Below are 25,838 nucleotides of genomic sequence, written 5' to 3' on the forward strand. Positions count from 1 at the left end.
AGTCCAACTCTTTTCTTCCCATTTATATATATATACGCTTTCAAAACACAAGGAACACTAGCTATATCGAAAAAAAAAATATCATATTGTCGTGTTTCATGTATGCTACTAATCCTTAAAAAATATTAAAAATGGAAAAAAACAATTGTTATAATACTTATAATAAGTATGTGGATTTTCTAAGAGAACGAAATTAGTTTGATAACACCATATTTTGTTTTAAAAAAAATGTCTTGCTTCTTGTCTTACCTAGTTTTGGTTATATAACAAGGCCTTGTAAGCTCTACGCCTAGAGGTGATCAAAGTCAGTCCGGCCTAACCCGTCCTGATTTTGGCCGGGTTTTGGGAAGATTTTTCGGTCGAAATCGAGTCGGGCCCAGCCGGAAAATTTATATTTTTGGGCGGGTTTGGGAATGCATTTTTATGCATATTTAGTTGATTTTTTAGACCAACTAAAAAATGATCCAAAAAGTCCACACATCCCCACCATTTTGGGCGTGTTTGGGCACAAACAAAATCTGGCCCGAAGCTTGGCCCGACCCAAAACCGGCCCGAGAAGTGAGCTTATTTTTTTTGCTTCGACACGGCCCGCCCAATAATCACCTTTAGCTCTAGCTTAAGAAATTTTTTGATGTTTGACTTTGGAAGTAAACTTTTAACATTGTCGCTATCCTATGCAGTTTGGAAGTGTAATTGATCTTCTGGAAAACATGATGAGTAGACCTTCGTCGAGGTTAGCATGCAACATACCAGAAGATAGTTTGGTAGGCAGAACGTTCAATATACAAATGAGGTAAACAAAATTGAATAACAATCATTTCATTTTGATTAAAAAAGTATAGTATTTAATTTAATTATATTGTATAATTATGCAATTAATGCTACATTGAAATAATTCCTAAGCCAAAATACATTTCTTTACAATGCATCATATATTCTCCTAATATATCTACCTAAACAAGGTCATTAAGTAATTTAAAACTACCGTAAAAAAAAGTAACTCAAAACTAAGAAGTACGAGTCTGACAATCCTCGATCAAGAGTGTCACAACAATCATGTCAATTTTCATGTTCTACTCATTGTGGTTCATCGTGTACCTATACAAAAAAAAATATGACATTAGGAATATTTTCATTTCTTAAAAAAAAAAATAGGAATATTATCATCATAGACTACATAATAAATAAAACAAATACTAAATAATATTTATAGCAACATTAAATTAAAATAGAGAGGAAATAATAACCATACTATATGGCTAAAACAAATTCTTTATCCCAACACAACAATCAAACTAACTCTGATAGACAAATAGCATGAAGCTTCTCTTTAAACATAGATTGTAAATACGTTATCACCTAAACACAATTTATTCAATCCTCCTATGCACCAAGAACATATATATTAGGCTAGAGAACTAATCTTAAGGGATTCAGTATAGCCTCAACTAACTAGCTACTTGAAGCATTGGAGTGACACTAGTCCCACCTAAACACCCAAGCCGCCAAGCGGTATAAGTAATTAGATAGAACTTTCCAAGGAACAAACACATGATCTTGCATAAATATATACCCCCCTATCTCTTCCTATAATGGCCAATTCATTTAAGACACCGAATATAAGTATAAAGATCTCATTCACTACCCTTTCAGATTTGGCCTGGCTTGCTCACCCTATTAATAAGTTCAGTATGCAAATTAAAAGGTATGACAGAGGCCTTGTTCTTTTCATCTCATAAGAATAATTCATATAAAAATAGAAACTAATTAAAAGGTAAGAGGTCTTGTTTCTTACCATGCCGATGTGTTTCTTCATAATGGGAGTAAACTAAGCTTCTCAATGGGTCTGTACAAGAATTCAAATAAGCAACTTGATCAATAACTGCACTAAAATCCTAACTGTCACTAAAAAAATATGGCGGAGGAGCTTACCCTTTCACTTCTACAACATCACCAGGTTTGATTTTTGCAAAATGCTAGCTCATCCTACTTTCTGGATATATCTGATTTTAACCAAACATAGTGGCTAGCTAACAACTAAAATATAAAATGTGGAAATAAGTCTACAATAAAAGTTGACGGACCTTGATCAGTAAATCAAATTAAAGTATCCTTTGGAATCAAGAATGGATATGGGAGTACGTACCTGAAAACAATTTGCATATAAATCAGGAATAACAAAGTATACGCAAATATAAATAGAACTCTTTATACTACGCAAAATACAAACAAAATTCCATAAGCATGCAATATTTAACAGAGTATTGTTTTGCTTGGGGTTTTTCTTTTAATACTATTAAATCTTTGCTCATCTAGGAATTGATGTGTTATGTTCAAGCTCTGCCCATTCATCTATCTAGCTAAGCAAATAGAAAGAAATTTCTTTTATGAACTTTTTTAGGTGGTAAGGAGTGTAAGGTAATAAACAAACTTAGCATCGTAAAAGTTTGAGAAACTAATGAATAAAGCATTGAGATTGGATTGGAATTCAATAGGATGTAAATCTGTCTAATGTTTGTGGAAGATACTCACCTCACTGATGTTCATTGGCTCAACCAATTGAGGTGTTTTCTTTAAGTTAAGGTCTGCAAAAAGTTTGCTTCATCAGGTAAACAATGCAAAGATAATTAAAATTTGTCTTTTTTTTTTTTTTTTTTTTTTATAGATGTAATGTCTGTACATTATGCATAAACTAATGACTATCTGGTAATAATTATCAATTGAAGTGGAAAGACAGAGTACATAACAGACAACAAGCATTTATAACATGATTGTAAATAATAAATATCCGATCTCCCACACTAGAAGATAGTATGGTAGATGAATACCTTGATGATTTGAGAAATTAATCCCACTGTAAGATGACGTTGTGGTCATACCATTAGTGATATAAGTATTTCTAGTAAAAATTATACTTCAATAAGTAAAATTTAGATAAATATGATTCAAGAAATATAACCAAATATTAAAAACCAAACATGAGTCACTAATCAAAATAGAGAAAAACTGGGGGGAAAAGAAGAATAGGCACCGTGGAAAGTCTTAATGGGCAAAACTTAGGCTTCCCCTTCCTACTGTACTTTATGAAATGAGTACTTTATTTCAAAAAAATCAGTGCCTACATAGTTTACAAGAATTCAGATCAAAATTGATTTGAGATAGGAGAAAAAATGAGATTACATCTTGTAGAAATGATGACGATGAATTGCCCAATTGATGAGAGTATCAATTACCAAATCCCTACCCATCAAATGTTTTGTAATCAACAATTGAACAAATATCGTAAACCCAGAAAAAATCCAATAAACCCCACAAAATTAGAATTAAACTAATTAAGGTCAATATTTCAAATTTCCAAAATTATCACCATTTTTCTCAATTTCTTGAGCAAAAATGAACAAATCAAAACAAAGAAACAAATTTAGAATTGAAACAAGCTAAACAAGAGCAGTAAATTAATCGTGCTTCAAATCAAACTTTAAACCCTAGATTGAATATAATGATGCAAGTAATTAGCGATAAATCCTAGATGACGAAATTGATATTCATTGTTTGAAAATATTACCTCAAATGTTGCTTCAAATGAAAAGAAAGCTCGTAAAGCTACTTCAATGGACGAAAAAGCTCAAAAGTCACTTCAATGGAGGATTTAGACTACGAACAGTACCATGGAGAATTCACACTTCAATGGAGGAGAGAGAATGCAACGAGTGAAAGGTTCATAGAAGGATAGAGAGCGTGAGATTTTCACTAGAGGAGAGACCGAGAGAGAGTTGCGGGCTTCAATGAGGAAAGATGCGAGCTTCAATGGAGGAGAGCCCCAAAAAAAAGAGACGAGGGTTGTCTATTTTCGAGAAAGTTGGAAAAGTTAACATATCATCAGTAGTTCACCGCGCACATGCGTGATAATAATACCGAGTAACTAGTGCAACAGTCATTATAAAACCGTGGCAATAGGCTGGAAATTCGTTGCATTTGAAGAGCTACTGCAACAGTTATTTTAAAGCCATTACATTAGGCAAAAATTCCGTTGCATTAGCTTCACCTGTTGCATTAGACCGTTGCACTAGCTATGACCGTTGCATCAAACCATTGCACTAAATTTAACTGTTGCATTTGACTGTCGCTTTTGCTCGTTTTTGTTGTAGTGTATGATGTCAATGATGAAAATCTTAATTCAAATAACATGATGAATCCCCATCCAGAGTTGGAAAATATGCTTATGGTTCAAATTGTTGCAAGTGCTATGGATGTGTTAAATTATCATTTAAGAGATGATAATTCCTTTTGGATAAAGTGTCCAATAAATGGGCATTATAATCTTGATTTTGACAGTTTTGAAAAGTTTTATGATGGGCTTAAGAAACATAGATTTCAAAACTCGAGAATGGAATCCTCAAAGTATACAGACATAATTGCTTTGAATTCGAAATCGTTAGTGGATCTCATCTTAGATGCAGTAAATTCGAAAACCTTTCCTGCCTTGTGCTGTATATACTACATGTTCCCGATAGTTCGACTCACTTACTGTTCATTTGGTCAAAATAAAATAACTTTGATCTCATGTTATGATTTATATAATAGCTTTAAATTAGCACGAGGGATCTTATTAGATTTCCCTTATTATAAATTTTTCAAATATCAATTTTTTATAATTTCACTTATACATAGCCGAATATATTCATGGTTAAAGATGTTCATTAGAGACCGCACAAATACAAAGTGAGTCGAACTTTCACGAAGGGAAGGAGTACATGAAAATCAAATTAATCGTATTATTGTAGAACTAATTTTAGTTATCATTGTAATTTTGTAGAATAAGTGGGCTGATAACTTTCCAACGATTATTTCAAAAGCAGAAATTTTACGTGTACTAGAAGCTGGTTTATTGGAAAGTCGAAGTGGCTCATTGCAGCTGGTAACATAATGTCCCCTTATAGTAACATTAATTCTAAGAAAATTAATGTATGATTAAATTTCTTTATAACTATATATGAGGAATTAATGTAGATATACCAGAAGATGCATATTCTATCACCAATAATCTCGCCAAGAGAGTATATTTTGCTTCAACATTGCCAACAGATTAAGATAGGTATGTGGGTGATTGTAAACGTTTCCTATAATAAGTTTGAAGGTTCTGATCGTAGTTATTCTTCGACTTATTATTGGAATCATCCATCTGGTTGGATGATTGAGGAACTACCTAATGGATTCTCTAAGGTAATACTTTAGTTTTTAATTTTTAAATATTTAGTGATTGTGCAACTAACAATGTCAATATATTATTGGGCTGAAATTGACATCCTCTATTCTCCCTCCCACAGACTTTATAAAAGTGAATTGTGATGCATGTTTGAAAGATGAGGGTTGGGTGGGGCTAGGGGATGTGATTAGGAACGCTGCTGGTGAGGTGTTGTAGGCTGGTCCATGCGGACTTGGGGGAGATGGCCACCTGAAATTGCATAGTGCTAAGCGTTATGGCTTCAAAAGGATCATATAGTGGGATCAGATAGTATGATTGTTAATTTGTTATTGATCGCCTCTCGAAGTGTGCTACTTATTTCAATGACTTAGGCATTATTTTAGATTATGTTTTCTTTTTGGGTAAAGACCTCGAATATGTCTCGTGGTCTCATGTTAGAAGGGATGAGAATTCTGTTGCTCATTATCTTACTAGATTAGTGCCTTTCGGGTTAGAATAAGTTTGGGAAAATCATTGCCCTGTACAAGTTTCTCCGTATGCTCTCATGGACAAATTAACATTGATTTATAAAAGGCACTAATTCGTTTTTCTCCAAAAAAACTAAAAAAAAATAAAAAATTGAAATCCTAACTACTCCCATTACATATATACTTAAAGAATTTAAAAATCTAGGTTTATATTGTTCCTTGATTTAAGTGAGTCTTGTCTTATGAAATATGAACATGTTATAGCGAACGTATTTTAGTATAGATGATAATTTTATAAACAAGACTATTTTGTTATCATCATAAAATTCATTGTATTAAACTTATGTTTAATTTTTATATAGGAAAAATTGTCAAAAATAATACAAAAATCAATTGATCCGCCAAAAACAAGTCAATCTTTTGACTATTTCTAAATAATACAAACTTTGATGAGTATCTGTTTTAAACAGGTTATAATCGGTTGGTGACTTGATTAGAAGGTATATGGGACACGTGTCATCATTCTATTGGTTTAACAATTTAATTTGGTTTTTTTTTTTAATGTTTTTAATTTTTACAAAAATACAAAATAACATTATTTATATTTTGAAACCATAAAATAACATTTATTATTATAATATTATTTTAGATTAAAAAAAATCTCAGCCACCAACTTAACCAACCCCAACCCTGCCAAGATCGATCACCGACAGCCACCTTTGACTGCCGGCGATCGCCGATCACCACCCCTGAAATCCGGTGACCACCAACCCAATACCCTAACCCGCTCCCGACCTAGCCCTATCCCTTCCCCTTACTGCGAAATGGCCCCGACACCCATGCCCAAACTGCCGCAAAACCCCACAAAATCAGACATGTTCCCTGCGCCTATTGAGCAGCATATGCACCTACCATCACCAATCAACCAGTGCAACATTAATTCACTCTCGATCTCACAACTATTACGCGCATCAACCATTTCCCTGTCTAACTCCACTGGCCAATTAGCCATCACTCTCCCACAACGCTTCCATCAGCTCCTTAAAAAGCATTTCATCGCAACACCATCTCGCAATTGAAGCTATCACCGGTGGAGGAAGGGGTTTCGTGGGGAAGGAGAGAGATTCGTTATTGGTGGTTGAGGGTGAGGGGAATGGAGTTTCTGTGATGGTGTATTGGTGGTTCGGGGGAGGGCGACGCTGATGGTAGGTAGGTGACAGACCGGCGGGGCAGTTGTGCTGGCGCTGCCGAGGGGTGGGGGAAGAGGGAGTGGCTTGTGGTGAAGGAGGGGATTTATTATTATTATTATTATTATTGTTATTTATTTTAATCATCAACTAACTATGATTAAAGCTTTGATTAGGATTTAATTAAATTCTTAAATGAGTTTTTCAAAAGTATTTAAAATGTTTACCGGTTATTTAGGTTGTAGGTAAAATATCTCGTTTAAAGCGGATATTACTCAAAATTTGTATTATTTAGAAATAATAATCAAAAGATTAACTTGTTTTTAGCGGATCGCTCAAAGCATGTATGATTTTTGACAATTTTTCGTTATATATATATATATATATATATATATATATTAATTCGTAATATCCTAAAATTAAACTTGCAAGGTAGAGCTATTGTTGATTACCCATTTATGTAAGCCTAAAGTATCTTCATATCCAAGTTTGTGGATATTTTATATGATTTGCAAATGTGAAACTGTAGACACCCATTTGTGTCTCCCAAAAACCAAACCCGGTGATGAGTACCTTTTACGTCGAATCATAATCAAATGAAGTGAAAGTGTGGAAAGTTTAGTGTTGCGGATAGTTTTAATTCCTTTTCTCTTCTCTCTGTTTTTGAAAACCTATTTTAATAAAACAGTCAATCCAGTTTGGTTGGTCCATGATATAGGTCCAATAGTAGTGTAGTTGGATGGGGTTTGAAAAGAGCTTTCCAACGATATATTATAAGCCCAATTCCGATAAATATTGAGGAAGTTATGGCCAAATTATTAAACTGGGCCCGGTTTGAGCCCTATATGCGGCCCAATGATCTAGAGGAGGGCCTAATATGGATTTATCATTCCTAATGCAATTAGGAATGGTTTTAGTCTTCTAGATTCTTCTAGAATTCTTTTCATTCCTAATTCAATTAGCATTGATAAATTGACTTCTGTTGACTTTTTAGAGTTTTAATCAGAATAAAAGAAAGTTTTTGAGGAAAATATGATTTTATCCTCCTTTACGACAATTTCTATCTGATTTTAAGAAAACGCGTCAATTTCTTAGTCAGCGCCAAACGCCAGCTGTAGCGCCTGACGCTACGCTTGGCGCTAGCCTTAGCACCTAGCGCTAAGGTCAGCGTTTGGCGCTAATTAACCTGGTTTTACGCGTCAGAACTCTGTTTTTGATGTTTTATATTTTTGGCTGATTTTTTCTATAAATAGTCTCCTAAAAACTCCGTTTTGATTCACCAACTCTCATCAAGATTTTCTTGATTACTCTCTCTCTTTTTCTAAACTAGCCTTCTCTCAAATATAAAAATTCCGCATTCATTAGATTTAGAAACACCTAGCCAAGTTCGAAGTTGCCTTTTCCCTAGACGTGAAAGGTTTAATTTCTGAGGGTTTGGTCCCAAATCTTTATTTCAATTATTTGATTTATTTGTTTTAATTATTATATTATCCTTGAAGTTACTAACGTATGTATTTTGTTGTTAGAAAGAGGTACGAGGCATCCAAGTAAGTACTTTAATGGTTTAATTGATATTATGATATAGAAATCATGCTTAGATTGTTATTTTAATTCCTAGTATCATGTTAGGATGTTTTCCTTAATTTGATGTTTAGGGTGACAACAATAAATTCCTAATATCATGTCTAGGGTAACTTTAATACCAAGTATGATTAAAAGTATGATGCCTTTTATGTTCTTCCTAATATTTATGATTGTTAATATCATGTTAGGGCTAAATATTTGATCTTTGATGTTTAGTGACATGCTAGGGTTTGTTATTAATCTTGTTAGTATCATGCCTAGGATCTTGCTATTATTATGCTTTAACATGAATATCATGATTATTTTAATTATTATTTTAATTTATTATGTTGCTTGATATATTTATTTCTATTGCTTGATCACACCTTTTATGCATGTTTAAAGGGAATTTGTACTTGTAATCACGCTTAATAAGATAATTAATAAACTTGTTTAGGGTTAATTTGATTATAATTCAAGTGATCGCCAATAATAGTTTTATTTGTGCATTAATATTCAACCAATATAGATAAACAGGTTTAGGGTTAATCCTATTGATTGCATGTTAGTCAGAAAGCGCGCATGAGTACGATCAGAATAAAGTAGAGGCCTATTATTAGGCAGGTTCAATCTCTTTTAGGTTGGATTTGTACCTTCATCCCCGAGCACCAGTCATGGTTCAAGACCTATTGGAGTTGACGATCTCTTGGATCGTTAAGGGGTGTAACCTTCACCTCGTGAACGGTTTACAAGTTTCTAAAAAACTTATTGGCGACTCTTTTGCTCTATCTTCTTTCCCTTTGGACGCCACCGTACTTTAGTGTATGACCACAGTGGGGTTCAAGCTTGGGGATTAACGCTTGAAATATTCCCTACAGTTTTTGGCGACTCTACTGGGGAGGATTTCTATTTTAATTCCTGAATTTGTTTCGACAATGATTTAGATTGAGTGGATGAGACTCGAAACGTTCTAAGTATTTCATGTGCGTAATTTTGATTAACATTATTGTCATATGCAGAAAAAATATCTCATTGGAAAGACCATCCGTAATGAGTTAAAACATAGGATTTTACACGTAGGAAATTTGAGAAATATCTTTCACATAGGACCAAAATAACACTGCGCGAAACTGGAAAATTTTATCGAGCACAGAAAGCTGCTGAGGCATGTAGGAATTAGCGTCAGCGAACAGAATATTAGCGCCAGAATTTTAACTGTAGCGCCATACGACAGTTCTGTCGCTAGGCGCTACAGCTAAAACCTGGCGCTAATCTCTTTTGCTGGCGCCAAATTCTTCCAATACCGAGCCAGAAATATGCGTTCTAATTTCGACCAATTTTTCGCATTGTTTGCTCGATCCTACTTCCTCATTGAGTTTTTCTCACTTTTCTGAAACCCGTATGTGTTCTACATATGGACATAACCCTCTGGGAATTCATGCTCCATCTACCTGATTGAACGCTCTGAGCAACAAAGGGTACATCCGAGAATGTTGAATTCACCAAACCATGGAAGTGAGTTTTTCTAAATTCGTGGTGTCCCATCCACTCGCGCCAACCCTTCACGGTTAGGCTTCTGCGCGGTGCATCCGAACAATTAACCATGGACCCTCTATTGACTAACCTATATCTCGAACTTTAGAGAACTAGAGTCATGGTTAGGTTGCAAACTCATTGCATCATATCGTGCCTACTTGACTAATTATGCATTATTTGTTGTGCATATACTATGTTTCCTTAACCGTTTGTTGACTTGTGTTGAGATTAAATAAATTAATGACTAAAAGAACTTTGCCTAATTAATTAATTAATTAATTTGAGTAAATAAAGTCTAATCTCTTAACCAAAGTTGACTTAGTACGACTTTAGGCGTACCCCTGTTGATTAATAACACCGAAAACAGTTTCAGATCGAAGCTCCAGCAATTGCGCCAAAGTCTGAACTGTAGCGCCACTCTGTGGAGTGTGGCACTTGGCGACAACTCTGTCGTCTGGCGCTACACTACAAAGAGAGGCGCCAGTCCTGTCGTTTTGACGACAGTTCGGATTATTGATCGAGTCATCACCTAGTGTCTAATTAACCAGTTTTCTAATTAATTCGGTTAAATTTCGGTGTCAATAATACCTTGTTAAGTCATTAATTGAGTCTAGGCACTAAGTCCCATGGTCTTACACAAGAGTCCAAGCATGTCTCTTACACTCAACGCACACACCAATACACACTTTGACCATGTCTAAAGAGTCTTGTATGCGCGTTTTTTCCGTCATTTTTTTAGGGGGGTAAGTCGGATATTAATCCTCCAATTTAAACACCCTACTTGGTTCCTTAAAAATATATACATTATTTTTGCCAAAAATATGCACCTATTTTTTCATTTTCCCTCTTTAAAACCGTAAAGTCAAGGTCGATTTGAGTTAAGTAATTAAAATGCAAAATGGTTTAAATTACAGTGCGTGGTCAAGAAAGGAAGGACGGTTAATCAAAGACAACCTTTTCATACAAGTCCAACTTTTCGACAAACCCATAGCTCGTAAGAGGAAAGCTAGGAAAGTAATGGCAACACAAGAAGAAGTTAATGAGCATAGGAACCAACTGGTTACCGTGACTGAGGCACTGAAGCTCCTAACACTCAAGATCGATGATCCCGTGAAACAACAACAGATGGATCTCATGCAAGAGAGTCTAAGCAAGCTATCTAGCGACTACAAGTTTCAAGGGATTAGTTCACAAGGGGTCTCGGTGGACAAAGATCTTCTTCCGCAGAAGTTCAATGCCAATGACATCCCGAAATTCAAAGCAACCGATAACCCTTATTTTCATTTAAGAGCCTTCGAGACAATAATGAGTATTAAGGGTATCGACAAAAAGGTGTTCCCCTCTCTGTTCTCACTATATCTCGAAACCGTTTTCCAACAATGGTTCTTTTCTCTCGAGAAAGAAAAGACCTCCACCTGGGAGTCCATAGAAAACACTTTCGTTGATAGATACAAATGCAACATTCAAGTTGAGTCTGACCATAGGGAGCTTGAAATCCTCAAGCAGAAGGAGAACAAAGGCTTCACCTCCTTATTTAACAAATGGAGAGAAACCTCAGCTAAGATGATTGAGGTGCCAAGTGAAAAAGAGTCTGTAAGGTTATTCATTAACACCCTTCAAGAAAAATACTCCAAGCATCTCAAGTATCAAAATAATCTCCATACCTTCAAGGCCGTCTACGACATTGGAATCAATATTAAAGACGACCTGGCTAAGTTGAAAGCTGCCAACAATAACTCCAACTGTTGGAAGCTTAAGGAAGCTATCCAAGACTTAATCGACAATAACAAGCTGCCATTGCCCCCTGCCAGTAAGAAGCCAAGTATTGATAATGCACCTCTCGCTCATGCCTTGGCTATCTCTGATGAGGAAAACGAGGTTGACTTCTCGTCTCTCATTAAACCTGTCAAAGAAATCCATGCCATCAAAGAAGAGGAGGAGATCTTTTTCGACGCCATGGATAACCTTCCTGAACCAGCAAGTAAAGAGGACATACAATCGCTCACACTGTTTATGATGGAAGGATCGCATTTGCTACGTGAAACTCTCAAGGCTATAAAGGAACTTCAGAAGAAATATGACGAGGTTCCACTCCCGAAAGATGAACCCAAGAGAGAATTCACACCCATGGGAACGACTTGTGAGGCAAAGCGTTTTCCTTTACAAGTCACCGAAAAACCCAAGAAGAGTAATAGACTTTATACTCCAATTGGGATCCCATATATAGAAATGTTCGAAATGCTCTTCGAGAGTGGCGAGATCAAACTTCTCGAACCAAGACCATTCGAATCATTGAAAAGGACAGATAGATATTACTGTCAGTATCATCAATCAGGGGGTCACACTATCAAAAACTGTTTTAAATTTTAGGATTTAATTTAGAAAATGATTGATGAAAGGAAACTATCCAAGTTCCACAAGAAGAGGATGCAAATATTAATGGAGTTTGGGATAGTGATGAAGAAGACATCTACTTAAAAGACATGGTAGGACCTCGACCTTCGGTGTCATACGCAATGGATGACTTTTGGGCTGAAGAAGACTCATCGATAGACGTCCTCACAAGATCCGGGAGAATGCAACCTCCCGTCTCAACACAACCCATGCCAACCACACAGAAAATTCCCATACCTATCATTGAAGATAATGATATCGTCAAGCAGTTCAAGAAGACAAAAGTTGAAATGAAAGTGTGGAAACTTCTGGCGACATCCCGAGAGCATAGGTTGGCTGTAATGAATGCCTTGGACAAAATAGGGATAGATTCTGACACCACTCCTGAGGGGTTGGCTAACTTCCTCACGAGTGATCTTCCTAGTCCAATTAATTTGATCACCTTTTCTGACAAGGATTTACCTCCAGAAGGTGACAAGCATTACAAGGCATTAAACCTCACGGTAGTTTGCAAGAGAATGAACATCCCTATGACTCTTGTAGACAATGGATCAGCCATCAACGTCTGTCTACTTAGAACTGCGAGGATGCTAGGCATAAGGGATGAAGATTTAACTCCGTCTACACAAGGAATAAGGGCCTACGACAACACTCGTCATCAAGCTCTTGGTAAAATTACCATGAATGTAACGACAGGAGCAACAGAACATGCTACTACTTTCCAAGTAGTAGACATTAAAGCTTCATTCAATCTACTGTTGGGAAGCCCTTGGCTTCATGAACTAAAGGTCGTCCCCTCATCTCTCCACCAACAAGTAAAAGCCATAGTTTGGGGAATTCCTATCACCATCGATGCTTCACCCATGAGAATCAAGTCTATAGAAAATCCCATAATTAATGTGGAGCACGATGAGGATGATGAAGACTTATGGGGCTTTAATGAAGAGGTCTCCTTAATCCATGAGGGTGAAAGGACCCCTCTTTGCCATGACCCCCATTCCAACATGATTGTAAATGCTATTCTGAAGAAACAAGGACATTTTCCTGGGATGACCGTAGGAAAGAAGAAGGGAATAGAAAAACCGCTAGAGTCACCTGGCCTCCCTAAGTTAGACACTTTCGGGCTTGGTTTTGAACCGACTCGGAAATATCTCAAGCAAGCCCAGGAAAAATCAAAGGCACGTAGAGACGCTCGCATTCAAAAGAAAGCAATCCCGATGGATCAGTACCCTCTCACACTTAACGGTTAATTCATAAAAGAAGGAGAGGACTATCCATGCCATGAATTTCCCGAACCATTTATCGTAAACGGCATAAGGCAACCGGGATTTGAAATTTTCTTGGATTGTAATTTCACAGATGAAATCCCAACTTCCGTCCACAAGGAGAAAGCACCCCCATGCTTTGACTTTAACGTCATGGGATTATTATTTGGGCGAGAAAAGAATGAGCCAACTTACAAAGAGGATAACTCCTCGCTCATTCAAACAGTCCTACAAAGAGAAAGCTTCGATCCCTCGAAGCTAATTACTCCAGCGGAAGGATCACTACAAGGGTGGCGCAAGACCGTCAAGGTGACTACTCCAAGTGGAAGAAAGATATCCATCACGACAGGGCAAGGACCGATGTTTGAAGAGTCGTCTGAGTCAGAGTCTAAGTCGGAGTCTCTCCCTATAGATTCATTTAGGTCATTAGTAGTAGCACCTTCCCCCTCTATCTCTTCTCCTAGAATAGTTAGCGATCAAGTCCTTGAGGACATATCACTCTTTGATGTAATGATCTCAGAGTACAATAATATATCTTCTTCTCCTTATTTCTCGTGTTCTTCTCTAACCCAAGATGATGAGCATTGCTTAACTAACAATGAAAAAGACAAAGAACTTATTAAAGCAATGGAAACACTCGAAAAGAAAACACTGGTAATTGAAGAAACTGAAACGGTTGATATCTCAAATGATTCAACCAATAAAAGAGAAGTTAAAATCGGACTAACACTTAATAAACAAGAAAGAACCAATTTAATTAACTTACTTATAGAATTTATCGATGTATTTGCTTGGTCATACGAAGATATGCCAGGCATTAATAGAGAAATAACTCAACACACTACACCACTAATTCCAGGAATGAAACCTGTAAAACAAAAGTTACGTCGAATGAAACCCGACGTAGCTCTTAAAATAAAAGAAGAGGTCTAAAAACAAATAATTGCAGGTTTCATCAAGGTATCTAAATACTCTGAATGGGTCGCCAACGTCGTCCCAGTTCCGAAAAAAGATGGAAGGGTAAGAATGTGTGTCGACTATCGAGATCTAAATAAGGCAAGTCCAAAGGACGACTTCCCTTTACCACACATCGATATTCTAGTGGATAACACGGCAAATCACGCACTTCTCTCGTTCATGGACGGATATGCAGGTTATAATCAGATTCTCATGGCAGAAGAAGATATGGAGAAAACAACATTCATAACGCCATGGGGCACTTACTACTACACTGTAATGCCATTCGGGTTGAAAAACGCGGGTGCTACTTACCAACGTGCAGCGACTACCTTACTCCATGACATGATGCACAAAGAAGTCGAAGTATATGTCGACGACATGATTGTAAAATCAAAAGACCGCCCAGGCCATCAAGTAGCCTTAAGGAAATTTTTCGAAAGGCTAAGAAAATACAACATGAGGTTGAACCCATCTAAGTGTGCTTTTGGAGTCACCTCAGGCAAGCTTTTGGGTTATGTCATAAGTTTTGATGCCCTAGCAAGACTAGTCTCGATGGTTAGGATTCCCACGAAAATCGAGCAAATGCCTCTAACTATAGAAAAAAGGCATAAACCGGCATACATCCTGGCTATAGAAGATGATGAAGTAGTCCAAGACGAAGAAGAAGAAGAAGAAGAAGAAGAAGAAGAAGAAGAAGAAGAAGAAGAAGAAGAAGAACCATGGTACACGGATATACTCAATTATGTCACCAAAGGAGAATACCCTCCCCATGTTGACAAAAAAGCAAAACGAGCCTTAAGACTCTTGGCTTCCCAATAAATACTCATAGACAACGAGCTACATAAACGGGTACCTAAGGGTCGAGCTCTCTTATGTGTAGGAAAAAAGGATGCCCAAAGAGCAATGAGGATAGTCCACGAAGGAATTTGTGGCACTCACATAAATGGCAAAATGTTAGTCCAAAAGATAATGCGAGAAGGATATTATTGGACTACAATGAATAGGGATTGCCATCAATACGTAAAAAGATGCCCTAAGTGCCAAATCTATGCCAATTTACAACATGTTCCTCCGTCCTTGCTCTATACCTACACGTCGCCATGGCCATTCTCTACATGGGGAATTGACATCATCGGTAAAATCACCCCCCAGGAAAAGGAGGCCACGAATATATCCTAGTAGCAATTGATTACTTCACAAAGTGGGTCGAAGCGCAATCATACACTAAACTCACTGCAAAATATGTAGCACTCTTTATCGAGAGAAATATTATTTGTCGATACAGAGTCCCACATGAAATGATAAGTGACAATGGAACTCACTTTCAAGCCGAATGTGAAGAATTGCTACAAAAATATGGCATTCAACATATTCATTCTTCCCCTTATAGGCCTCAAGTAAATGGAGCGGTCGAGGCAGCTAATAAGAATCTAAAAACTATCATTGAGAAAATAACGGAAAATTATAAGGATTGGCCTAACAAACTTCACTTCGCACTGTGGGGTTACCGCTCGTCAATTCGCACATCAACAGGAAATACGCCATTTTCCTTGTTTTATGGAATGAATGTTGTACAACCTGTAGAACTAGAGATTCCATCTCTACGCATCGCGTTAGAGAGCAAACTCAATGAAGTTAAATGGACTAGGGCAAGATATGAAGAGCTAATTCTACTTGATGAAAAACGACTAGAAGCTCTACATCACACTCAGTGTTATTAAACTCGTATGGCTAGACATTTTAATAAGAAGGTCAAGACAAGAAACATCAAAGTAGGAGACTTGGTGTTAAAAGCATTGAGGAAAAATGTTTTAGATCCAAGGGGAAAATTTAGACCTAACTGGTCTGGACCCTACATTGTCAAAACAATCCTGTCAGGAGGTGCAGCAAAATTAACTGATATGGATGGCAATGAGTTCTCGAACATGACAAATCTTGACCAACTTAAGAAATACTACCCATAATTTCTTGAGTAGGATACTCAAGAGAGCTACGTTTGGCCTGATTTCTTAAGAAAGGATACGTAGGCAATCCTTTACGGGTGCAGCCACTTTATTTTTTCAAAAATCTCGCATCCCAGAATTAATAAAAAATTCGACAGAATATCGATGAAATATCGGCGTCACGGAAAACGTTCCAGCGCCAGCCGTTGAACGTTAGCGCCAGCCGACGGCACCGTCGCCTGACGCCAGACTGCCGCAGCCGGCGCCGGTCGCAAAAGTGTGGCGCCAATTTACAGTTAAAAGTCTGGGAATATTTCGGTGTTTTTGAAAAATTTTCGACTTCCGTACTCGAAAAAATTTCTGGAAAATTAATTTTTCGGTTTTCATTGCTTTAATAAAAATAAATTTAAAGTAAATAATATAATTTAAAAGCTGGAATTTCATTAATAAAATAAATTACATTATTGATGGAATTTAAATAAAGCTTAAATAAATTAACTTAAAAAAAAAATCTAAGTCTAATAATTGGAAATTAAGCAATGCTCTTAATCTTCTTTTTCTTTCTTAGCTCTTTTCCAATTTTTGTCTGCTTCCTCCTCCTCATCCATAACCTTAGCTAGTAGGCACCCTTTAGAGGACCTACACTCAATTTTGGAGTAGATAGTTTCCCCTTCAGCTAGGACTCCATGCTTCTTTTTTACCCAAGCTTTCTTTTCTGTGGTGTCAGCTTTCCTTTTTCCTTTATCTTTTGCAGTACTCTTCTTCCTAGGCATTGTAGGTGTTTTGAACTCAACTCTTCCACCTAAGCGTTCCTTAGCAGGAATCACCTTGTCACCTAGACGACTCTTCACATCAGTTTTACCCTGATTTTTCTTCACGTCCTTTGAGGGTTTCTTTAGAAGCCACTTTTTCACATCATTGGGCAAGGAAGGAGGAACCTTTTGGGTAATTACTTCCCATAAAGTTCTAACACTCCAATAATCATCAAATTTGTCTACTTCCTGGGAGACAGGGAACTCGTAGGGAGGACGGAGATCTCCGGAAGGAATAGTCTGAAGTAGACCGTATTGTCTTTTTACCCTGCAGGGATAATAAAAAGTCATACGGGACAAGCTTGGAAGACGGAAAAAAGGTTGCTTGTTGACACCAACCATCTTTTCTATTTTCCACAAAGGGATGACCCACTTGATGGCAAAATTGCAGGAGTCGAAGACCTTCTTCCATTCATGGCGCCTCATCTTAGAGAAGCGTTTCTTCCTCCTCACGAAGCAATTTGGAGTGTACTTCTCAATATTGTCTGGAGGGCTAATTAATTCCAGCCTTTCCATTAGCCACATCTGTAAAAAATAGCAATGCAAATAAATTATTATTACTATACAAAAATATATTTTTGATTTCTGTAATTAAAAATATTATTTTTTTTACCTGTAATAAAATTGGAGAGCCTCGAAAAGGTGCTTTTGGATTCCTCTTTAATTCATCAAGACTAATCATAGTCTCTCCAACTATTAAAGGCATTGGATTTCTCCCTGATTCAATTTGTTCTAATACAGTGGTTATAATTGATTGACCCTCATTATTTTTTCCACTAGTAAGAAAAAATTGATTAAGCATACAAAACAAGAAAGCCCTTCTTCTATAAACATGAAAAGATTCGGAGTAAGGTTTATCAAAATAATGGCGAGCAAGTTCTTTTAAATTAAGTATGTTACCATCTACTATTTTTGATAACTCCCTGTCTTTTTAAATTGAAGAAGCATTCAAAATCTTTATAATAATATGCATCTATTCTAGGGATTTCTACAAGATTTATTGCAGGGAAACCTAAAATAGCACCAAATTCTTCCGACAAAGGGCTAATTTCATCATACCCTATTCTAAAGCAATGGGTATCTACATCCCAATATTCTAGAGCGGTATGAATAAAATATGAGTCAAGATCTACCCCTTTGATACCATAAATACCCCCCCAAGTGAAACACATCTAATTCTTTTCTTTCTTTGGCATTAAGAGACCGACACCATTCATGGGTGTAATTGGTAAAAGTTTTGGTGACTAGAGACATAATATTATTTTTCTAAAAGCTAAGAAATATTTTATCTGCTGAAATTATGAAGAGAATTGGCTGGGCAGGGGGCTATTTATGCACAAAATCGGAGCAGTTTTAATCTGGGAAGGATTCGAGATCATCGCTTTTTAGCGCCAGACGCCAACTCTTGGGGCCTGACGCCAGATCCTGGCGCCAAACGCTAAGCGTAGCGCCTGGCGCTACACCAAAACGCGTGGCGCCAGCTGGCGCCAATTTGCCTCATCGTACGCGCTTTCTAAACACCGCGTTTTTAACTTAATTCGAGTCTGCTAACGACTTTACGGGTTCCTTATCTTTTTCTAAATATTCTTTGATTCCTCTCTTTTAATTAATATTACTATTATATTAATTATATTATTTTTTTGGATTTTATTTAGACTAATTTCCAAGTTTTTATAAATCCAATATTTTATTTGATTTTTTCCTTCTTTTCATTTTTTTCTTTTTGGGGGAGAAAGTCGGATACCCTCCATCAATAATAAAAATGACGGAATTTTTTTGCGCAAAATTTATTTTTCACATTTCCTTGCACACACAAACATGCACATAACAATAATAAAAAATAAAAAACCATGATAAATAAAATAAACTCATAATAGTATATATATACAAATATGTCTAAAAAAATGAGTCTAACTAGAAGGCAAAGTTCTATAAAAAGTCAAATAAATAATAAAAAAGCACAGGTATAAGCTACGGCGCCGGGGGATGTAAACCCATCATCGCATAAAACTCCGCTGTACGGGGAGTAACCTCTCAACCAGCTCCGGCTCCAGCTTCAGCATCAGCTCCAGTCTCCGCAGGAGGAGGAAAGCTCAACGTAGGACCAGTCCACCCGAGATCAACCTGAGGCTGAGGCTGCGAAGGCTGCTGCGATGACGAGCCAACCTCGTACATCCCACCACCTCTAAGAGCCGAGGTAGCATCTCCCTGGCCTACCGGCGCAACATGTGCACCCTCAGAGGAAGAACCTGAGCCCTCTACCCGAGCAGCCTCAGAACGACCGCCCCTACCTCCCGAAGTAGTACGGCGATGTCTCGAGCTAGACCTCGCCGTATCCCTCCGTATCTCAAGTCTCGTGCGGGTACGAGAAGGAATGGGCTGACCCTGCAAAGGAAATTAAAATCAGAAACAAACAATATAGAAGCGGTAATACAAAAACATATGAAGGGAACACCACCTCTTGAACAGTGTCGTCTCGACGGCAGGTAGCCACATTCCTCATCCGGACAAGCTGGCTCCGGAAGGCATCTATGCATCGTGCCATCGCCGAAACCACCTCGTGTGAGAACTGTCAAAGAAATAAGTCAGTAAACATGCATAACATATATGGACAAAAGTTGCAAATAAACAAGCTTACCCGAGTCTGGTGGCGAGGAATCGACCGCTCCACGAAGCGCTCATCCTTGAGAGCCGGAGGAATCATCTCCTTAATCGGCCCATATGTCCCTTGATAATGGATAGACATACGGGGTGGCTCGAACTCAGCAGTATCGTCCTGACAAAACAAAACAAAATCAGTAAAGCATTATTGGGGGGATACTTCACTTAAGGTAAAATTTGAAGAATCGTACCGCCACATCCTCAGCAGGTACAGGAACTGGAGCTAACAACGGCAGAAGCTCCTCCGCATAGCATCGCCCAGGGATCGTGTAAGATCACCAAGGAGTACTAGCTCCCTCTGACATGCTCAACAACCTCGTGGCGTTTAACATGTGAAGTGGTGGAGGAGCAGGAACGACAAAGGTATCGGAGGAATGCTGAACACCAAACCTCTCTCCAAGATATGCAGTCGCTCCATAGGTCCCTAAGAAATAGCGACGCTCAACAAAATATTGTGCGGCTAACCCAGGGACTGCCAGGTCAACCCATGGTCGGTACAACACCTCAGGCTCCTGCAAAGAGCGTCAATCAGGCAAGAATCTATATAAGGCATCGTAAAATGTCAAATAAGAAAAGAATCATACCGAGATGATCCAATCTCGGACATATGCAGTGGACATCCCCACACGGCGGCTGCCCCAGGAAGCACTAACTGGAAACCTGCGCGGCGACGGTCTTGTCGGCGCAGCTGAGGGGAAGTACTCGTAGAACTAGATCTATAAGAAGCTAAAGTTATCAGTAAATGCTAACTAAAACGTAGAGCTAAACTTTATAGGGAATAAGGTTTACCTCTACGACCCTCCAAAAGCTGGACAAAGAAACAATCGTCCCAAAGGACCGATGTCGACACGAGTCCCTCAACGCTAGAATGAAATCAGCATAGGCAAGCTGGCCCAGTCATAAGTCCCGATCCGGTGTAGATCGCGGATGGCAGGAAGGTAGTAAAGCAGCGCCCTACTACCCTTGTCAGGGGAGAACATCCCTGAAAGCAAAATGAGTGCAAAGATGCGTACCCGCTGCTCTCGGGTAGTCGCACCATCGTCCAAAGCCGATGCTAAAAGTCGAGCGGTGAATCCCCCTCGCACTGAACTGAGTCGACTCAACCTCAGCTCGAGCCCGAATAGCAATCGGACCCAACAGCTCCTCGACCTCAGGGGAAAGACGTCGACCCCACTGTCGAACGACAGTGGCACGGAACTAAACTCCAGTCCTGTGATGAGACTGAAGTCGGTAAGAGTGACCATCATCTCACCCCAAGGAAAGTGGAAAGTGTTGGTGGTATCCCAAAAGAACTCACCCAGAGCACAAACTACATGATGACCCCAGCTAGAGGCGACCATGGCCTCGGAGGTCTTGTACAGCGTAGTAAGACCGCAAGACTCCCATAGAATTCTTGTCTGATCATCTCTGGCGATGTACATCTTGTACAGATCGCCCAAGCCGTCACAGCCGGAACCATGACAACGCGTCCTCCCAACAGTGATGCCCCGTATCACCCTCTCAGAAATGTGGTGGATGGGAGAAAAGTATAGGGTCCGCTCATCCCACTCAGGGAGTCGACCAAGCGAAGTGGACGGCTCGGCATCGTCCTCTACGGGCTCGTGCTCCCGTCGAACGTATCGGGACCGTGAACCAAAACCTCGCTGTCTAGCCATGCTACATTGTGCAGAATTTTCATAAATTAAGGTTCTATAGTATCTAAGGTTCGCCTAGCCGCATGATACTATGTTCGCAAAAAACAGAGTACGTAGTACTTAAAAATAGAGCACAAATTCAAATTGAACATAACGGCATTTTTCAAGCAATCAAATAATTTCTTGCAATACTATAATAATTATTGTGACAAATTGGACAAGAATTTCTAGCAAAAACATCAAGAACGAGCCACATTGTATTCCCGACCTTAAGAGGGTCAACAATGGCAATTTGTTCATTTCTTCACCAAATTGAGTCAAACAAGTCAAATTACTCCCAGGGAAATATATAAACATAATCAAGCAATTTCATGCCATAAAATTTGACAAACAAAGAGAATTAAGCATTCTAAATTTCGAATTTTCATGAAATTCGAGAATAAACACATGCAAAATTCATTAAAATCGGTGTGAGTTTGAAGAAAACTTACATAGATCGTGAAAATGGATGGAATAAGCTTTGATTTGCAACAAATTTAAGCGAATTTGGTTGAGAAACGAGCAAGAACGAAGCAAATGAATTTCTGAGAATTTTCGAGCAAAAAACGCGACGAGCAACAGCGAAAATGAGGAAGAGAAGGGTATTTAAGGAATACCCGACTCTGGCGCCAAGCGCCAGACTTTGGCGTCAGTTGATAGGCGCAGCGTCTGGCGCTACAGCCAGATTATTGGCGCTGATGTTATTTCAGCGGCGCCAGAACAGTCAGCCACTTAGTATGGTTGTTCTAACCTTTTGCAATATATTTTGGGTTCCTTGGTACGCCAATTAGCCCCTATAAGCAATTTGACACGATTTTTAGTAATCGGCTTGATCACACAAAGTGATCGACCTGATGAAAGATCATCTCACTTAGCTTAAAGCGCCTAAACATTGGCTCATTCGCAAAAGACACCGACATATTGGTTCATTCATTCAGAAAAAGGAACCGACATACAGGTTCAAAAGTAGCAAAAGCGCCGAAGTACAGGCATAGCGGAAGCAAAGTTCAAGCGAACTTTTAAGGATCGACAAGCGGAGATCTTCAGTAATTTCCTTTGGAAAATTATCGTAACAAATGAGGATAGCTTCAAGTGAGGATATCTTCGACAGCGTTCCCTAGATTGTGGAGAGTTGTCAAGAACAACTGAAGGTGATTTCAAGCGAAGTTGTCTTCGATCATGTTCCCTTAGACGTGGAAGATGGTCACAAAGCGGAAGAGGATTGTTTCAAGAGAAGCAATCTTCGATAGTGTTCCCTGGTTTGTGAAATATTATCAAAGCGAAAGAAGGTCGTTTCAAGCGAAGAAATCTTCTATATTGGAAGCAGTTACAAGCGTAGAGGTTTTCAGGGGGGATGGCATTCTCTTGGCAGGAGGTCATCAAAACAGCAAAGCGGCAGCAAATCGGTTATTTTCAGAGACGTGTGCTCGACGGTGCAAGATACGCGTTTCTTAACTCGTTTATCTGTTTTAACTAACGCTAGTTTGCAAGTATCGACATTATCGCTACTTTGAATTTTGTTTTCGAAACTTGCGTTTCTCCAAACTCAGTCAAAGTGGGGGCTTCTGTAGACACCCATTTGTGTCTCCCCAAAACCAAACCCGGTGATGAGTACCTTTCACGTCGAATCATAATCGAATGAAGTGAAAGTGTGGAAAGTTTAGTGTTGCGGATAGTTTTAATTTCTTTTCTCTTCTCTCTGTTTTTGAAAACCTATTTTAAGAAAACAGCCAATACAGTTTAGTTGGTCCATGATATGGGTCCAATAGTAGTGTAGTTGGATGGGGCTTGAAAAGAGCTATCCAACGATATATTATAAACCCAATTCCGATGAATATTGAGGAAGTTATGGCCAAATTACTGAACCGGGCCCGGTTTGAGCCCTATATGCGGCCCAATGATCAAGAGGAGGGCCTAATATGGATTTATCATTCCTAATGCAATTAGAAATGGTTTTAGTCTTCTAGATTCTTCTAGAAGGTTCTTTTCATTCCTAATTCAATTAGCATTGATAAATTGACTTTTTAGAGTTTTAATTAGAATAAAAGAACGTTTTTGAAGAAAATACGATTTTATCCTCCTGTACGGCAATTTCTATCCGATTTTAAGAAAATGCGTCAATTTCTTAGTCAACGCCAAACGCCAGCTGTAGCGCCTGACGCTACGCTTGGCGCCTGGCGCTAGCCTTAGCGCCTGGCGCTAGCCTTAGCGCCTGGCGCTAAGGTCAGCGTTTGGAGCTAATCTGGTTTTACGCGTCAGAACTCTGTTTTTTATGTTTTATCTTTTTGGGTGATTTTTTCTATAAATAGTCTCCTAAAAACTCCGTTTTGATTCACCAACTCTCATCAAGATTTTCTTGATTACTCTCTCTCTTTTTTCTAAACTAGCCTTCTCTCAAATATAAAAATTTCGCATTCATTAGATTTAGAAACATCTAGCCAAGTTCGAAGTTGCCTTTTCCTTAGACGTGAATGGTTTAATTTCTGAGGGTTTGGTCCCAAATCTCTATTTCAATTATTTGATTTATTTGTTTTAATTATTATATTTTCCTTGAAGTTACTAACGTGTATATTTTGTTATTAGAAAGAGGTACGAGGCATCCAAGTAAGTACTTTAATGGTTTAACTGATATTATGATATAGAAATCATGCTTAGATTGTTATTTTAATCTCTAGTATCATGTTAGGATGTTTTCCTTAATTTGATGTTTAGGGTGACAATATTAAATTCCTAGTATCATGTCTAGGGTAACTTTAATACCAAGTATGATTAAAAGTATTATGCCTTTTATGTTCTTCCTAATATTTATGATTGTTAGTATCATGTTAGGGCTAAATATTTTATCTTTGATGTTTAGTGACATACTAGGGTTTGTTATTAATCTTGTTAGTATCATGCCTAGGATCTTGCTATTATTATGCTTTAACATGAATATCATGATTATTTAAATATTATTTTAATTTATTATGTTGCTTGATATATTTATTTCTATTGCTTGATCACACCTTTTATGCATGTTTAAAGGGAATTTGTACTTGTAATCACGCTTAATAAGATAATTAATAAACTTGTTTAGGGTTAATTTGATTATAATTCAAGTGATCGCCAATAATAGTTTTATTTGTGCATTAATATTCAACCAATATAGATAAACAGGTTTAGGGTTAATCCTATTGATTGCATGTTAGTCAGAAAGCGCACATGAGTACGATCAGAATAAAGTAGAGGCCTATTATTAGGGCAGGTTCAATCTCTTTTAGGTTGGATTTGTACCTTCATCCCCGAGCACCAATCATGGTTCAAGACCTATTGGAGTTGACGATCTCTTGGATCGTTAAGGGGTGTAACCTTCACCTCGTGAACGGTTTACAAGTTCCTAAAAAACTTGTTGGCGACTCTTTTGCTCTATCTTATTTCCCTTTGGACGCCACCGTACTTTAGTGTATGACCACAGTGGGGTTCAAGTTAGGGGATTAACGCTTGAAATATTCCCTACAGAAACTATTATCTTTCTTTCCCAATCACAAATTAATAAGATCTAACCTAGCTTTCATGATAGTGTACTCTGAATTATAATGAAGTTGATAACCTAAATGAATTCATTTATTACTTGGCAATGTTAAAAGATATTTCAAGTGTGCATACATATAATCTAAGAGGCACATGATTATTGGTGCTTTCTGTTTGTTGGATGATTTTTCATTGTATCTTAACCAATCATCAAGACATCTCAATTTTACAGGTAACATGTATAGAACATGTAGAAGTTGATGATGATTTCCAAGTTCATCCTATTTATAAAAATTCTGTGAAAAGCACATTAGGATTTGGTGCAAAAAGATGGCACTTCAGAGAACATGCGAACATTTTTCTTATTTGACTGAATCTCTCAAACCTACCAAATGCAATTACAAAAGGTTATTTTAATTCCCTTCATTCACCTTTTCATTTCAATATCTTTATTAATTTTATTTTTTTTATCTCCCTATTTTCTTATTCGAGTAAATTTATTGTCTACAGGAAGGAGAAGTATGGTGATTCTCTCTTGTAGGATGATGAAGAATTATTGTTCTACATTCTCCTTGTTTAAAAATGCAAATATTCATCAACTACATGAACTTGAAAGAAACGCTGTTAAATTCACTATCATAAGGAATACATTCGGTGATCT

The 25,838-nt window shown here is 37.8% G+C and overlaps 1 protein-coding gene and 1 long non-coding RNA gene across 4 annotated transcripts; one reads left to right on the forward strand and one right to left on the reverse strand.

Moving 5' to 3' along the window:
- Positions 1-831: 831 nt before the first annotated feature.
- On the reverse strand, positions 832-3,906 carry LOC110708276. Of its 3 annotated transcripts, none has more exons than XR_002508682.1 (5): positions 3,566-3,906; positions 2,533-2,585; positions 1,933-2,146; positions 1,796-1,846; positions 832-1,098 (listed from the first exon to the last, which is right to left on the reverse strand). It is a non-coding gene; the product is annotated as an uncharacterized LOC110708276 (long non-coding RNA). The 3 variants fall into 3 exon arrangements; XR_002508684.1 differs by having other exon boundaries at positions 833-1,098; positions 1,933-2,063; positions 3,566-3,901; XR_002508683.1 differs by having other exon boundaries at positions 835-1,098; positions 1,933-2,037; positions 3,566-3,893.
- Positions 3,907-4,186: 280 nt separating this feature from the next.
- LOC110708811 (homeobox-leucine zipper protein HDG8-like) lies at positions 4,187-25,547 on the forward strand. Its single transcript, XM_021887038.1, has 4 exons — positions 4,187-4,459; positions 4,817-4,918; positions 5,011-5,223; positions 25,410-25,547. The coding sequence occupies exons 1-4, from the start codon at positions 4,187-4,189 to the stop codon at positions 25,545-25,547; spliced, it is 726 nt and encodes a 241-aa protein (XP_021742730.1).
- Positions 25,548-25,838: the final 291 nt, after the last annotated feature.

This window comes from Chenopodium quinoa, unplaced genomic scaffold (assembly GCF_001683475.1).
Source record: "Chenopodium quinoa cultivar QQ74 unplaced genomic scaffold, ASM168347v1, whole genome shotgun sequence".
NCBI classification, from domain to species: Eukaryota; Viridiplantae; Streptophyta; class Magnoliopsida; order Caryophyllales; family Amaranthaceae; genus Chenopodium; species Chenopodium quinoa.

Bases quoted from the DNA above. Each gene is read 5' to 3' on its own strand.
- LOC110708811 (XM_021887038.1), top strand. From the start codon at position 4,187: ATGATGAATCCCCATCCAGAGTTGGAAAATATGCTTATGGTTCAAATT. The intron at 4,919-5,010 runs GTAACATAATGT...GAATTAATGTAG, and splicing joins GAAGTGGCTCATTGCAGCTG to ATATACCAGAAGATGCATAT. The intron at 5,224-25,409 runs GTAATACTTTAG...TCAATTTTACAG, and splicing joins TACCTAATGGATTCTCTAAG to GTAACATGTATAGAACATGT.